The sequence below is a fragment of the Thermobia domestica genome, chromosome 16 (assembly GCF_964235325.1).
Source record: "Thermobia domestica chromosome 16, izTheDome1.hap1.1, whole genome shotgun sequence".
Lineage (NCBI taxonomy): Eukaryota > Metazoa > Arthropoda > Insecta > Zygentoma > Lepismatidae > Thermobia > Thermobia domestica.
In genome coordinates, this window is record NC_137469.1 from 17,263,314 (window position 1) to 17,280,306 (window position 16,993).

Below are 16,993 nucleotides of genomic sequence, written 5' to 3' on the forward strand. Positions count from 1 at the left end.
TATTTCATATGTGCCCTCGGAAAATATGTGAAGTATACTTCGGCCTCACCCCCGCCGCTCTCTTACGGAGAAAACCAAGGATGTTAATAGAGGATCTTGCCCATATGTATCTTCATCCTATTAAATCGATGAGGCCAAAAACCAACCGAGCATCGGCACGTCTGATTGGCTACTCTCGTTTCTGCCATTGTCTGATTGGATACTTTCGTTTCCGCCATGATTGTTGGCTCAAAACATTGCGATCCTATTGGGTGGACTGGGCAGAGTAGGGGTGGCGAAACTGTGACGTATCGCTTCAAGATTTTGTTGTAAGGGCAGATCCTCTATTTTATAAGATCCTTGGAGAAAACTCTCCCTTTGCTTTAGGGGAAAAAGTGATTGATCTCGTCTATTTTGCCAATTTGTCATTCAATCATTTGGTCTTGACGAGTGAAGATTGTAGTGTACTTAGAATGGCTGACAAGACAGTGCACAACAGAGCCCATGAAATAATTCGGAATATTTCAATGCGGCAAACCCTCTCCACATCCAACTATTGAAGGACCTCAGCCAAAGCAATTTGTTCTTTCTCTTTCGAGGGAGGTATGGGAAAACCAAGGATGTTATAAAATAGAGGATCTGCCCATACGTAGCTTCATCATATGAACTATATGAAGCCAAAAAACAACCGAGCATCGTCCGAGCTGGCACGTCTGATTGACTACTCTCGTTTCCGCCATGATTGTTTGCTCGAAACATTGTGATCTTAGTGGCTCGGAGTGGGCAGAGTAGGTGTGGCGAAATGTGACGTACGGCTTCACGATTTTGTTGTATAGGCAGATCCTCTATTTTATAACATCCTTGGGGAAAACACATATCAACAGCAGGGCCTATTTGAAATAGATAGGATGAAGATACATATGACACATACTTTACTTGAAATAGGAAGGGTCTACGAGAAACGCCTGAAGTACTGAGCATTTTTGCTGCCACTGGAGGCGTTGATTGTAGTCTTCAAAATTAATTTTCACAAATTATTGAATAATTCATAATTTTTAAAATCTAAAATTTCGCAACAAACCCTATCGGACTGCGTGACACACGTGTGGTCCCACGTAGCGTAGTCGCTAAACGGTTGCGTCTTTAGTGTGAGCGGTCCTGTTTCGATTCTCGGTGGGGACATTTGGTCGAAAAAGTGTAAAAGCTTCGTTAGTCAGTCATCTGGTGTGACATTTTTCTCATTCACACCAGCCAAATACCGGAATGATACCTAACATAATTGTCCCAGGTCGCTTCCTTCTTTTCTTCCTACCAGATTCCCCGGGTAGTGTGATTCCTGAGGGATGCCATCCCTCAAAGTCATCCCACGGCATGAGCATAGATGCCGAAAGCCCAAAAATTTATTTCCTAATCCTAATCCTGTGCGATACACCTGTTAAGAAACACTGACTTAGAGGACACTACGTATAAATCTAACTTTTTACTCAACATTTGTAAAGAAGGCCACGGTGGCTCAGTGGTAGAGTGTTCTCCTCTGGTGTATGGGGTCCTTTGGTTCGATCGCAGCTCGCGCCAAGTGAGCCTTGTGGTGGGCAAATATGATATATGTTGGTTTTCTCGTGGTCCTCCCGTTTCTTCCCACTTTCTTCATTACACCATTTCATTCATTTCTCATCATCACTGTCTCCTTTAGACTAGCCGTCATAAGCGTGGGACATAAAAGTTAAACATTTCATTTCATTTCCAACATTTATTTTTTTTTATATATGGAATATGTTTTTGGGGTAAATTAGGCTATTTACTTTTTTTTTACACATATTTAAAATTTTCTTTTCATATTTTGGGGTTTTGCTTCTTCTACTGCCTTGACACATTTCCTCTGTGTAATACTCCTTCAATCCACCCCTGCTGACCTACTCCAACTACATCATTTGCAAATTAACACGTGCTTGCCAGACAGTGCTGACCCAGACTCGCGTAATGTACAAGAAGAGAATGAAATATTATTTATTAATTGATGTAACTTTTTTTTTTTGTTTTGTTTTAACATTTATAAGCTAAGGTTAGCAAATTTACGTAATATCGTCATTCTTAGAATTCTTGTATAGGCTACATTACATAAGATTTCTTGTGTATAACAATTTAGGATATTAGATAAGAGTTCTTTCCTGAGCTTGTAATATTTTATTTTTTTTTTTGTATTTTTATTTTTTAATTTTTTTTCCTTACCAATCTGACTCCCTTCACAATTCGCAACTGGATTTACTACTAGGAAATTATGTATTAAAAAATGTATATAACATATTATCTTATATAGCAGAAATTAAAAGGGTATGAAAAAAAAGCAGTTTAATAAAAATATAGTGAGTGAACAGAAAGAATGTAGAAATTTAATTGATACTTCAACGTTATATTAGACCGTCTTCATGTATAATTAAGGTTAGTAACAAAAGACAAAAATCACAATTTTTTCTCTTTGTTTTAACCTTAATCATAAGGTTAGTAACAAAAGTCAAAAATCACAATTTTTTCTCTTTGTTTTAACCTTAATCATAGGCCTACTGGAATTAAAATTGCCTTTAGTATTTCATGGACATTTAGTGTATTACACACACACACACACACACACACACACACACATATATATATATATATATATATATATATATATATATATATATATATATATATATATATATATATATATATATATATATATATATATATATACAGGGTGCCTCATATATATTACATACAGGGTGCCCCAAAAGTAGGTATACAGTATCGTACTGTTCAGCTCACTGTATATCATATCATTTCTTATTGTTATCCATTAGGCAGACTTAGTTTCTTTATTATTTGTTCTTAATGTGTTTTTACTTGTATCTTAAGCTCGGAAGAGCGGAAGCAAATAAACCCATAAACTAGAATGTTATACTTGATGAATGCAGGGTGTATACCTACTTTTGGGTCACCCTATATATATATATATATATATATATATATATATATATATATATATATATATATATATATATATATATACCTGTCGAGACTTGGGCCGTTTCTGCTGTTTCTTTGGGTCGGGCCGGGCTTGGGCGGGCCGACACTGTTATTTCTTTGGGCCGGACCGGGCTTGGGCTGGCTGACACTGATTTCTCTTCAGGTCGGGCCGAGCTGGGGCCGATAAATTGCAATTCTTTAATAATTATTGACTTTCGTTAAACGATAATTGGAATAAAGCCAAACGTTGAAGAAGTGTGTTCGTGTAAAATGTTACAAAGAATGCAATAGCTATTTACAGTTTGTGTTGCTTATGGGGCGTTTACACTTGGTCGATTTAGTCGCACGGCTAAATCGACTCGCTGCATTTGCGACTAAATCGAAGCAACTAGACCGAATGAGATCGATGGATGTGTTCAATTGTTTCAACCGAAATTAAATGCTCCTTGTCGACTCGCTCTCCTCTGGTCGATTGGAAATCGACTGGCAATTTTAAAAATGTCCAAGCAAAAAGTAATTGGTACAATTTGCGGTGTTATAGCAGAAGAAAATAGAATCGACCACAGAAAATAGAACGTCTTTCAATTCAGTTACTAGTCGATTAGTCGCTTTCGATCAACAAGCGATTAAGTTGAAGTCCTGTTTACACGGTCGATTAAGTTGAAAGTGACGTCAATTCAACTGAATCGAACGCAAATCGACTAAGTGTAAACGCCCCATTAGCGGCTCCACATTCACTATAGAGGATTGCTGGCATTATGCGGTAAATTGAGCTCTGACCTTGACCTTCACTGAACTCAAAATATAAAAAGAAGGGGTGGGAATGCTTTGCCTGTCGCTAAACAATATTGCCATCTTCAGTTTATGCTAAAATCAATTAAGTTAGATTTTTGTTACAGGGAATGGAGTTTTTGTTCTCTCGATGACAGGCAAAGTTCTAGGAGGCAATGGTACCATTCGGGAGGCAAACGACAGGTTGTAAACCAGAGTTTAGAAAATGTTTCTGAGGGTTAGGTCAAATTTAGTACTAAATTTTGAGAAAGATTGGGGCTCGAGCTAACTTTTTTAAAAAGTTATCGGGCCGGGGTCGGGCCAAAAACTTTAAAAATTTATCGGGCCCGGGCCGGGCTTGGGCCAAGAATTGTAAAAAACTTATCGGGCCGGGCTCGGGCCGAAAATCTCCAAAACTTTTCGGGCCCGGGCTGGGCCGGGCCTAGGTACGTTCGGGCTGGATTGGGCTCGGGCCGAAAAATTCGGCCCGTGCAGGTCTCTACTGTCGAGTCCTCGTCTGGAGACACAAATTGAACTATGTGGCAAAGTCCCAAATAATTAAAAAAAAAACATAGATTAGATCTACCAATCTATTCAAAGTTCCATCGATTCTTTCCAGATGGCAGCTCAAGTCGATATTGATTAACACTAGCATCACTTATTAGTATAGCAATCGATTCAACTGCTTGTTCTATTCGTAAAGTAATACTAATGGCTCCAAGTTAATCTGCGACGTTCCCCATAAAATATGGGCTATATAAAATAGGTGTCGTAGTAACACAGAAGCGGAGTCAAACTAACACCAGAAAGTGTGTTAATCTGGTGGTCTGACCTTGAATTTTAACACAGGGAGTGTTGAATTAACACCAAAACGGTGTTACTTATACGGCTTTGACCTTGAATTATGACACAGATTGTGTATTGAAATAAAAAGGAAATGATGTTGAATGTTGTAATATTAACAGTAAATAATTAACAGACTACACACTGTGTTACTTTCTTCTTGTTGGTGCAACACCACCACAAATAACAATCAACACTTTTCCTTACACTTCCGACCCTGACATGGTGTCGAATCAACACCAAAAATACTAACACAGATCCGAATTTAACACCGCTCAACACCGGTTGTGTGTTAAAAACGTAACACAGCCACTGTGTTAAACGCCAACACCGCGGGATCTGTGTTGAATTATCACCGCATAGCTGTAGTCACGCTGGAACCACTGCCCTGTGTTAAATTTGAGTTGAATTAACACAACCATTTTTTACTGTGTAGAGGTGTCCGGACCCCCAGAACCCACCCCCTACGTACGTTCCCAGCAATAAATGCATTCTCAGATTTGACCTCCAAACGAGTCAATATATATATATATAATATATTTTTAAGATAACCTGATAGTTCTACGAGGGTAATTTCTGATCCTCTAATAAAGTTTATGCTTTCTCATTAATTATATTTTAGTTCATCTTACTTGCTTGAAATTTATACAACAAATCATAATACGTTGATAACATCATTGATAGTTGCAGTTGAAGTTTTAATTGACATGAATTCCCGATTAATTTCGAATTCTAACACATTCTTCAAAAATAAAAATTAATGTAACTCATGAAATGCATTTATCGGAGACTTAATTAATTCTATTAGAATTAGGGATTAGATTTCTAGGCTTTCAGCATCTATGGCCATGTTATCCCGTCACTAGGATTAGAATTAGGAATTAGATTTCTAGGCTTTCGGCATCTATGGCCATGTTAGCCCGTCACTAGGATTAGTATTAGGAATTAGATTTCTAGGCTTTCGGCATCTATCCCCATGTTAGCCCGTCACTAGGATTAGTGTTAGGAATTAGATTTCTAGGCTTTAGGCATCTATCCCATGTTAGCCCGTCACTAGGATTAGGATTAGGAATTAGATTTCTAGGCTTTCGCCATCTATGGCCATGTTAGCCTGTCACTAGGACTAAGATTAGGAATCAGATTTCTAGGCTTTCGGCATCTATGGCCATGTTAGCCCGTCACTAGGATTAGGATTAGGAATTAGATTTCTAGGTTTTCGCCATCTACGGCCATATTACCCCGTCATACATATGAGGGATGACATCCTTCGGCGATCACACTACCGGGGGAATTGGAGAAAAAGAAAGGAATGGGGAAGCAGCCTGGGACAATTGTTAGGTACCATCCCAGCATTTGTCTGGTGTGTATGAGGAAAACCCAAGAAAAACCTCACTCAGGATGGCAGGCCTGAGAAAGCTGTTACACCTTTCGAACCGAGTGTCTCCACCGAGAATCGAACCCTGGGACCGCTCGCACTAAAGGCGAGAGCGTTAGCGACTACGCTACGCGAGGCCACTTATCTGAATCGAGACAGTAGATAATAATATCTTTTATACCAAAGAATGACTGATCATTTGCTGAGATATAAATAAAATATAATTAAAGCATCTCTGTAAACTAGTTTTGTTTTAAGAAAAATCACATTAATGGTTTTATAAACTGTGGTGTGTAATTACTATTATTAATAATATTTAATACTATTTTATGTTATTACTGAAATAAAGAACAAAGCTTTGTATAATAAATAATATGGTTTTTGCATGAAAGCAATTAACTAGTCGTGTTTTATATAACTCTTACTTGTAGCAACTTACATACAAAAGAATTTACTGTTAGTTACAAATAAAAGTGTTTAGATAAGACGTACCTGCAAGGTCAGTGAATATATAATTCCAAGTCCGTGTAATGCTCCCTATAAGCTCCGTCATTTTCCTACAGAAAAAAGAAAAAAAATAGAGAATGAATGTTTAGCAATTAAAAGTATTAGTAAAATAATATAATATAGGGGTGTTGATGGTATTATGAGCCTGTCATGTATTATGGCCACTGTCAATATCTATTAATACAGCCCCTCAACCTGCTAGTGGCGACTTGAACTGTTAGCTTAGTAATGCACTTTGCCATCAGAGTGTCCTTAATCAGTTGTGGACTGTAATTTGTCAATGAACACGTTTTTTTTCTGTTTTTTCTTTTGTTTTGTTTTCTCGATCTGAAAAACTTTGAAAAGTTATTGTTTTGCATTCAATTACAGTGCAAGAAAAAAACAGAAAGAGTTCAGGCTCAACAGAAAAGAAAGAACTTAAATTTAAAAAAAATGGCAACAGCCTATTAAGAAAACTCAAATTAAAAGAAAGCAGGCAGTAAAAAGAAGCTTCTTGAAGATTCAGATAAAAAGTAATTATAATGTTAATCAGATATCGTCTCTGGGTAATATGTCTTACGAGGGAGAATCAGAAACTAAGGTTACAGTGCCAATATTTGTGGAGTTTCGTCTGTTATAGAGGACTGAGGAGTGTATGGTAATTTTAACACATGGGGTTTGGAACTGTGTGCAGAGTTTCAGTCACCCGCCACCTAAGGCACTAGTTTGAAAACTCTGCTCAGGTATTCGAAACATGTAATCGCGGCTGTAATTCACCCACAGCTGTTGAGGTTTACGGAGATACTGTAATATCTCGTCAGCATGTCGTAGAATGGTGTCGAAAGTTTGTGGCTGGTAGCGAAAACGTCACCGGCGAGAAGCGCAGTGGCCGGCCCAGCACGGCATCAAAAAGATTTAAACACAGCTCGCGTGGAGGACACACAGCGCATGTCCCTATAGCTCGGGCCTCCCTCCAAGGACATGTTCTCGCACTTGAAGGAGCCTGTAGGAGGCTGTCCCTGCGCTTCAGACGAGAAGATTAAACACTTCACGTGGAAACGTTTTGAGCGATGCTAGTATACCAAGGTTGCATTCTTACGAGAAAATGGAAATGATATTATTATTATTATTATTATTATTATTATTATTATTATTATTATTATTATTATTATTATTATTATTATTATTATTATTATTATTATTATTATATTAGTAATAGTAGCAGTATAAAAGGCAGATACATATGAACTGGGTGATCCAGCTCAGGTATAATGGGAAATGTTTACTGTTCTGCTTTTGTTCCAATATGGCTAAGGAACTTATCTGACCTTTGTACACACTGACAAAAAAATTGTAGGTGGCATACTTCAAAAGGTAGGTTACATGCGCAATTCCTGTAGTTTTTGGACTTAACGTACAGCAGAAGTATAACTGAAAACTCATGTTTTCTAATACTTTCCGTATAAATGTTCCATCTATACGTACTTTCCGTATGAAACAATGTAGGCGGTCAAGATCTCACATACAAAAGGACGTATATAACATGTAGCTGAGGAATGTAACATAAGTAGGGTAACTTCGGCAAATAACGCCAGTCGGGTAATAACGCCATTTAAAGCTTTCCACAATGCTAGCATAAACACGTGGTTCGTAAGGTGACCGCTTATGAGTGTGTCATAAACAGTGATGCCTGTTGTCTTTGTAGATACAAAGACTAGAGGTTAGCCAGGCGCCAGTAAAGAGAAACCGGTGAACAAATGTTGACGTGACAGCCGCGGAGCAGAGGAAACAGCTCGCAAATTTTAAGTGTGTCAAACGAGGTAGGCGAATTGTTTGGGTAAAAGTGAGATTTTACTATTACTAAAGGTATACGTTGATAGGGCCATACTTGCATAATATTATGATATAGATAAAATATGCAGGACCGCTATTCTTGATATAGAAATAATAACCAAAACAAAGTCTATTGTTTCTGAAAATAACGCCACTCCATCTAACCGCTAATCGAAACTAATACTAGTGTTAAAAGTTTGTTTTTCTTTGTGATAGACCAGAAAAGTCTAGTTTTATGCTTTCATGGCAAGACATTCGAATATCGTGTGCAGAAAAGCGGAGAATATGAGCTATGGTAAACTCATGCGTTTCAACAGAACTATGAACGAATTGTATACGCTATTGGGAAATACACTTGATGCTATGAACCTTTTGTGACAATCCTGAACTTATTTACAATGCAGATTAAATGCAGGACTATAACTAACGTACAACAGTAGCCTAAAAATTTTGGCACAGAAAGGGAGCAAGCGAGTACTTAATGCCACACATGGTGAAAAAAGTGAAACTGTGAGTGTTATTGCGTGCACTAATGTATCAGATTCAAATTAGATCCCTCCGATGGTGTTATACAAGGGAAAGTATAAAAAAAAATAGTTTAGTGATGATCTTCCTCCAGGTAACACCTATTCAATGGCACCTAAAGGCTATGTTACAAAGGGAGAATTCCATACATTTCTGAAACATTTCAACAGACATCGGATCTCTGGCCGAGCATTGCTTATTGTAGATTGCCATCGCAGTCATCTAAATATTACCATTTTAAATGCTGCTGAGACCATGGATATTAAACTGCTGTACTTGCCTGCACATTGCACCCATGAACTTCAACCGCTCGACAAGAGCTTCTTCAAATCGTTAAAATTGTACTGCTCTGAAGCAGTTGACAGTTATCGACGAACGCATCCCGGAATAACACTTGGGAAGCTTTCCAAAACTTTTTTCACAGGCAACCGTTCAGGAACACCTCAGACCACAATTTCAGGCTTCAGCGCTATAGGGCATCCTCTTAACAAAAATGCTATATCCGATATCGCGTTTTCCCCAAATGATGTCTCAGAGCAACAACAACCTCCACCAACACCTCCAAGCACATAGCCAGCCTCCATATCTCCTTCAGCACCACCGAGTGCCCACTCCATCCACGAGCTTCTGCCTACAGCTAAAATAACTAGGAGCAAATCTCATCCCAGGTGGATTTCTCTTACTGCCAGAGAAGTATTGGTAACACTAGATCTATCCGCAAGAGCGGCCCTTTAACTTATTCCGGCACGAAGAAAAATGCATCCTCTGGAAAGACGAAGGATGGAAATATGATCCGTGGGGACTGTAGAGGATATTACTATGATCGCAGGGGTCTTAAAACGTGGATTCAATGTAATGAATGCAAGATTTGGTTTCACGAATTATGTGATTCTGACAGCATTGTTAAATGTGGCTTCTGAACATTTGTGACGCTGGTTGTCTGGCTCCGACGAGTAGTGCTCCATATGACTGCAGCTGTTATGTTAAGAGGTTCGCAATCATCAGAAGACTTATCGGTTAACGACATGTACGATGACCATGAGTTTTGTGTACCAGCAAAGCAGGTAGCACATTGCCAAAGACATTGTTTAGTTGTGTTCAAAATGTATTTCGTTACGATTTCAACACCTTTCCGTTGTTGTAAAGCAAGTGGCGTTATTTGCCGACAAGTCTGGTAATAACGCCATTTCATACTCACTCCGATTCTCAGTGCATTGTGGTCGACATTATGTATGTAGGATCTTTGTTTTCTCATTGCATTATAATGGAGGGTTCACTCCATCTTCCATGTAATTAGCACGGTTCTAAATATAAAAACACTTAAACACCAGAACAATATGTTGCATTGGTGGCGTTATTTGCCGAAGTTACCCTATATGCATGTGATATACGGAAAACTGTTAGATGTCAGACATCCTGCAACGGCATGATGTAACATCTAAGGGCAGTGCATATGCAGTATGTGGATAACGTATGCTCCATACTGATTTCTGTAGTAAGCAAAAGGATTCCGTATACAATATACCGCTGTCCGGATAACGGATTTTTCTCAGTGCAGTGGGTACTTGGTGGAAACTTGCAGATAGATTAAGACGGGTGGAGAGTAGTGTTGAATTCATTAGCTAGTGAGGAGCCTTTCACTCTGGGCCTCGTATGGCCTGTTCCCAATGAGGAATGTCCTTTACCTCTGTTTTTAATTAATAGTTAGTAGTCCCAGACCGCTGTAGTAGGGTGTCTGAAAAACTTCTGTACCCTAGTTTTTGAGTATCTCAGAAATCAATGTCAGTGTCATTTTAGTGTATTTATTTACTGTGCTAAATGCTGTAATTGACTATTTAGATACACGAAGTTAGATTAATACGAAAAAGCTAATTAGATTAATTAAGATATGTTTAAATGAATCCCAAAGTAAAGTCTGGTTAGGAAAATACTTCTCCATGAGCTTCCACGTCGAGAATGGCCTGAAGCAAGGAGATGCGTTGTCGCCATTATTACCGAGTATTCAACTTTGTACTGGAGTACGCTATAAGAAAAATCAGAGATAGTAACCAGGGTCTTGAGTTGAATGATATTCACCAGGTTAAAGCGTATGATGATGATGTAATTTTAATAGGGGATGACAGGAGAGTAATAGAAAGAAATGCGGAGGTCTTATTAAGAGGCCTTATCACTGCGAAATTAAAATACCGCGAATTTTACAGTTATTTTGTGATATCTTCAAACAGAAAAAATATAATCAAAAATGTGGAACAAGATCACTCTAGACAGTATTATTTTGTATGAGGTACCCTTATCACGAATCACCTAGTAGTTTTCTGTTTGCAGCCATTTAGGAACGCGAAAATAAATGCCGATTATCTAACTGGCTGAAAATCGAAAGCAGATAAGTGAATCGTGATAACGGTATCTCATGCAAAATAAAATTGTCTAGGGCGATCTTGTTCCACTTTTCGATTATCTTTTATCTATTTGAAGATATCACATAATTACTGTAAAATTCGCGGTATTTTAATTTCACCGTGGTGCGGCCTCTTAAACGCTTGCAGGGACATGGGTTTAAGAAGTAAATGCAGAGAAAACTAAATACATGGAAATTCGTTGGGATTGTAATACGGCAAATTATGGATACGTTAAAATATGGAGCAATACTTTCGACAGAGTGTAACATTTTCAAGTATAGTAAATCAACATTAACAGACCAAAATCAAATTTACGAAGAAATTAAATGTCAACTAAAAGCAGGCTACTCCTGTTATTATTTAGTTTAAAATCTTTTGTCATTGCGAATTCTGTCGAGAAATTTGAAGCTTAAAATATATAAAATGATAATCGTGCCTGTTGTCCTGTACGATTGCGAAACACGGTCGCTTATTCTGAGGGAAGAATGTAGACTTAAAGTATTTGAGAATAAAATCCTGATACGAATCTCGACCCAAGAAGAACGGGAATGGTGAACGGCAGAACTGTATATTTTTACCAAACATTGTTAGGGCCATCAAGTCAAGAAGGCTCAGATGGGTAGGTCATGTAACTAAAATGGAAGAAAATAGGACCGCTTTCAAATTTTTAAGTGGAAATTTTCAATCGGAAAACGACTATTAGGAAGACCTAGGTGCAGATGTGAGGACAATATTAAGATGGATCTCGCAGAAAAAGGAATACAGGTAGAAATTAGATACAGTTGGTTAAGGACAGAAATCAGTGGAGAGTCTTTGTGACCGCGACATTGAACCTCCGAGCTCCATAGACCATAGAGTTAGACAGATATACAAAGTATGTGTCCAGCGGAATGTATCTGTGGATGTACCCACATGCATATACCGCTAAACAATTCCTCCTACAGATGTGTAGCTGCAACCACTCACATTAATCATGGCTTCACAACGGTGACCTTAAACGTAAGAGATACCAGACAGTACTGACATTACAGCAGTGTTACTAGTATCTCTCTACTAAATTACATTGGCATTGTTGATTGTGATATTCTAATCTAAAGATAGGAGTACTTCACGGGTCTCTGTAGATAAAGTAAAGTTTGCCGCCCTTCATCTCTTGGAGCAGACCATGATGGCCCAAGGGTTGTGTGTGGACAGGGGCGTCGTTAAGGGGGGGTAAAGGGGGGGGAGCCTCCCCCCCCCAAAGTTACCAATCGCTTGACAAGTTGGCAAATTAAAGTACATAGTTGGCAATTTGAAGAATGCCGTTTTGTTCAATTGACTTATTCGGTTTAACATTTTCTTAGGTAGCCAGTTGCTGTAAAACATTATCAGTTCTTTTATAGACTTGGCATAAATTTTGTGTAGTTACCTATCTTGAAATAAATTGATTTATTCGTTTAAAGCTTCTTTACTTGTTGCAAGTGATTACACTTCACTTTTCTTCATTTGATATTCGTAAACATTTTGAAGAATCTTTAATGAAAATCGGAAATTGTACCACTGACAAAAGCAGAATGGAGTTGGCATGCAAAGACAGACAGAAAAGGCGTTTCGGTGGCAAGTAGAGAATTTACGCAAAAGCATTTGATACAAGAGCGTATACAAGGCAACAGGTAGTGACTGAAAGAATTGATATTAATAAAACAAGAACAAGGCAGTGACTGGTTAGTATTAAGCCTACTGTTCGTCCCGTATAAAACGGGACAGTCCCGATTTTGGGCCCGAGAATACCGCGTCCCAATAAATTTAGTCAGGACAGGCAAATGTCCCATATTTTAATTCCATCCCATTTCTCCTATCAATATAAGCTTATTCGAAAAGTAATGAAGTGGCTGGGATAATGTGAATGAACGATAAAGTGTAGCATGTAACAGTTTTGATCAAGTTATCACAATACCCTGTCCGACTTGATAGCGAGCGAAATTTGCAACAATGCTTTTTCCATTGTACCTGGTGGAAACTCGGATACTCTCCAACATAAAAAAAAGAAAAAAAAGTAAGATGGCTTTGAGTGTTTCTACATGTACAAGCACAGGAAAGATGAGTGACTTTTTCTTCATAGAGACATTAAATAAAGTAACAAGAATTATAATATTTTTGAGATGTTATGGGCACAGAATTGTGCTTGGTCCAGGGCTTAGAAATATGTAAATCTGGTCCTGATAATTATACACGACACAAGGAGAAAAATCAACTTTTCATCAGATTAAACTGACAAACGTAATTTTGGCAAATACTACCATGTAAATAAATATTGCTAAACACGCGAAGAATATTGAATGTAGATTGTATGACTGATTTGAACCGTTTGCATATTGTTTTTCTGTAAAGCATTTATATAAGACATTATCTTAAGTTTTTAAGGCATTTTTTTATTGTAGTTGGATTGTAAACATCTTCAGTCCGTCAAGTTAATTGCAGGGAACGACGAGAGAAAAGTAGCTGCAGCTTAGGAAACTTCCGCCTATTATATTGTTGAAAAAAATAAATGTTGGCTAGGCTAAAGGAGATGGTGATGATGATAAATGAATGAAATGGTGGAATGAAGAAAGTGGGAGGAAACGGGAGAACCCCGAGACGCACACGGTGTTTTTCCACTACAAAGCTCACTGGAAGTGAGCTGGGATCGAACCAAGGATCCCATGCACCAGAAATGAACGCTATACCACTGAGCCACCGCGGCCTATTATACTGTTATTCATAACCAGAGGTACAGTTTATTGGATTTTGTTGGAAAGTTTTTGGGGGGAAAGGGGATCTAAGATCCCGTATTCCCATGAAGAAAACATGGCAGGTTTATTAGCATAAACCTTTTACTATGTATAGTATGTGAATTTGACAAATTTAAGAGTTTTTTTCTAATAGTAAAGTGTCAAAGGGAAGTAGATTTTTATACCAGAGTGAATATACTTTGTATTGTGTAACCGTGTATGCTTTGTGTGTGAATAAACCTTTCGCTTTGAAACAAAAGGTGGTCATATTAATATAGAGGACAAGGATAGCGTATTTCAGTTCTGTTTTGCAGTAAGACTTTCTATTTACAGGGCTTTTCGAGTAGGGAGAACTGAACAAAAGTGTGTTTTGGGAATGATATCATCAGTGCCTTGCATAACGGGGGTGATAGCTCCGGGCTCCGAAGAAAGGGGGCGCAAAATTGGGGAGAAAAATGAAAAAAGAGAATGAAAGAAAGAGAGAGACAGGAAAAATTATTTGGAATACAACTAGTATGTACTTAAATCCTCTTTCTGCTTTAGGAAATGGTCCTATAATGTTACTCATGTTAGGAAAATATATGTGCACATATATAAAATGGAAGGAAAAAAGTAATAAAAGGTGTTCAAAATCAAGGAAAAGCAGGGTTTATTTTTGAAAATTTTCTTACGCTTCGCGCCAACCATGGTGGCGCTTCGCGGATGATCTGTCCCCTAACTCATATGTACGAGGACGCCGTCATACTCTCGCCCCGGCTGCTGATTTTCCATGCCACGGCACAGGGGAACACAGTAGGTTTCTGGAAATGTTGTTCGATGGACGAAAGCTACAATTCATGAGTCAAGTCGTTCTGTCTCTTCCGCTATGAACCTAAGTGCATGATTCCAAAAGTCACATTTTGGGGGGGCCAAACAATACGTCTGCTGGGTGAAAGCATAGACCGGTGTGTGTTTCACTTCATTTTCATACAAATGTGTTGCCTGTCCTACTTCATTTTTAGTCACGTAGTTGGTTCTTTCGGAAAGTAAAACAAAAATTGCAATTCTTCCTTTCTTTATAGTATTTATAAGTCAAAGCATTACGTAATCATTGTATGTTACTTACGTAGCTCATGGGGGAGCAAGTGGGGCACGTGCCCCGGGCTTGTGGTTGGAGGGGCGCCTAAAAGGGAGGTTATATATTAGTATTTTTCTTGCTGGTATTTAATAATTTTCATCAGAGTGCGAAATTATGAAATCGAAGTGGGAGGAGACTGGAGGACAGAAGAGAAAAAAACTCTCCGCATTTCTGGTGAGGACTGACTGGCGCAGACTATCAAAACTAGCCATAAGTTGTCAAATTAACAGTTGTATATCGTGGGAGATGATAGTGATTCTGAGTTGAGGTGTGAAACTTTACTCGAAACCGGGGGCTGTTCGTCCGTCACTCAGATGGGGCACGGAATGGGGCGAATATGAAAATAAGGTTGCTGTGAAGTTTTCCGCAGAGTTGGTAAAAGTGAGACTAAGATTTTCGAAACACTTGATATATATATATATATATATATATATATATATATATATATATATATATATATATATATATATATATATATATATATATATATATATATATATAATCAAGACTTGGCAATTTCAAGTTTCATCCCCCCCCCAATCTTGTAATGCTCGCTACGCCGCTGTGTGTGGAGCTGAAGGCTCCTAAACTGTGTTGAATTCGGCACTCATAGAAATGATGTAGTCAACAGTACGCTCCGATATTTCCTCGGTTTGCCCCAGTTACCCATTTTAAAGAGGCTGGGTAGCGGCATTGGAACAAGGGTAGGCCTATAATGATAAAAATTTGCCATCTACATCAGGTATTGAACACGTGTCCCCCAACTGGCACATGGATACCAATCGATGCCCAGACCAATTACTTCAACGGAGCTCTAGTAGTAGTAATAGTAGTAGTAGTAGTAGTAGATGATAAAGTAATTACAAGGAAGTTTCGAAACTGATAGACCTTGCATTATTTCCCATAATTCTTTCTTTGTAGCGATCTTTATTTGAAAATGGTTACTAATCTCTGTGACTGCTTGCATAAACTGAACACACAATAGTCACATTTACTAGTTACAAAATGAAATAAAAATGCATTTATGCTCTCACTATGATTGTTGTAATAATTTCAATTTCCGCTTCGTCTATGATGTTCACATCCGCCTTAACTAATTTTAGCATTATTTCCTTTTGAATATTTCGCAATGGACACCACAGAGATATTAAGCAAACTCTTCTATGAAAGAAAGGTTATGGAAATGTTAATAAGCGTATTTACTCTTTAAAAAAAAAAAAAAAAAAAAAGTAATCATTAAAGCAAATGGGAAATCCCAATCAGATTTTACTACCTTCATGTGAACAATGTTCAAAAAAAAAAAAAAAAAATCTTTAGGAAGAGTACCCATGTTTCCTTCTAGATGGTTACATCATTACATTGTTCCGTCTTTGAGATGGCAGCTCATCATAACAAGTAAAAGCTTAAAAATAGGGGCAATGGGAAGAATAATTGACGGATAAAAGCTCCTACTCCAAAAGAAGGGAATACTCAGACCCATAGGGTTTGGTTGACAACAACAGAACCCTGGGTCCACATTGTGAGGAAGTGTTCTCCGAGGTCGCAGAAAGATAGGACAGGCTACAAGTGCAGGTATCCTATTATGATAATTCATACAAGGCGCGCACCAAAAATTATTTGTTCGGGAGGGTCCCAAACCTTGAAGACTGGGCTCAATACTACAAGCTACTACGTCTATTAAACGGGAATTATTCTGCACCCCAAAAGACGATAAGTAATTGTAAAATACTTCCACCTATATTTTGAGAAAAATAAAACTAGATTCTTTTCATAAGAGAAAAAGTACGAATGAAGCGTAAGATCAAATTTTCATGTTACATTAATCATTTCCCTGTTAAACAAGTAGAGTTTTATTGACAGATGTACAAATGCAAGTTGACTTAGAAAGTTTTTTTTTGGGAGGGGGGAGTCA

General features: G+C 38.0%; 1 protein-coding gene across 3 annotated transcripts in view; it reads right to left on the reverse strand.

Annotated features, from left to right (window-relative positions):
• Nucleotides 1-16,993, reverse strand: part of LOC145672931 (very long chain fatty acid elongase AAEL008004-like) — a 103,807-nt gene that overhangs the window by 34,469 nt on the left and 52,345 nt on the right. For all 3 annotated transcript variants that reach the window (XM_081742151.1, XM_081742152.1, XM_081742153.1), the window contains exon 2: nucleotides 6,464-6,528. In XM_081742151.1, the coding sequence (XP_081598277.1) occupies nucleotides 6,464-6,524 (61 nt within the window). In that variant the 5' untranslated portion in view covers nucleotides 6,525-6,528. The remainder of the gene's footprint in view (nucleotides 1-6,463; nucleotides 6,529-16,993) is intronic.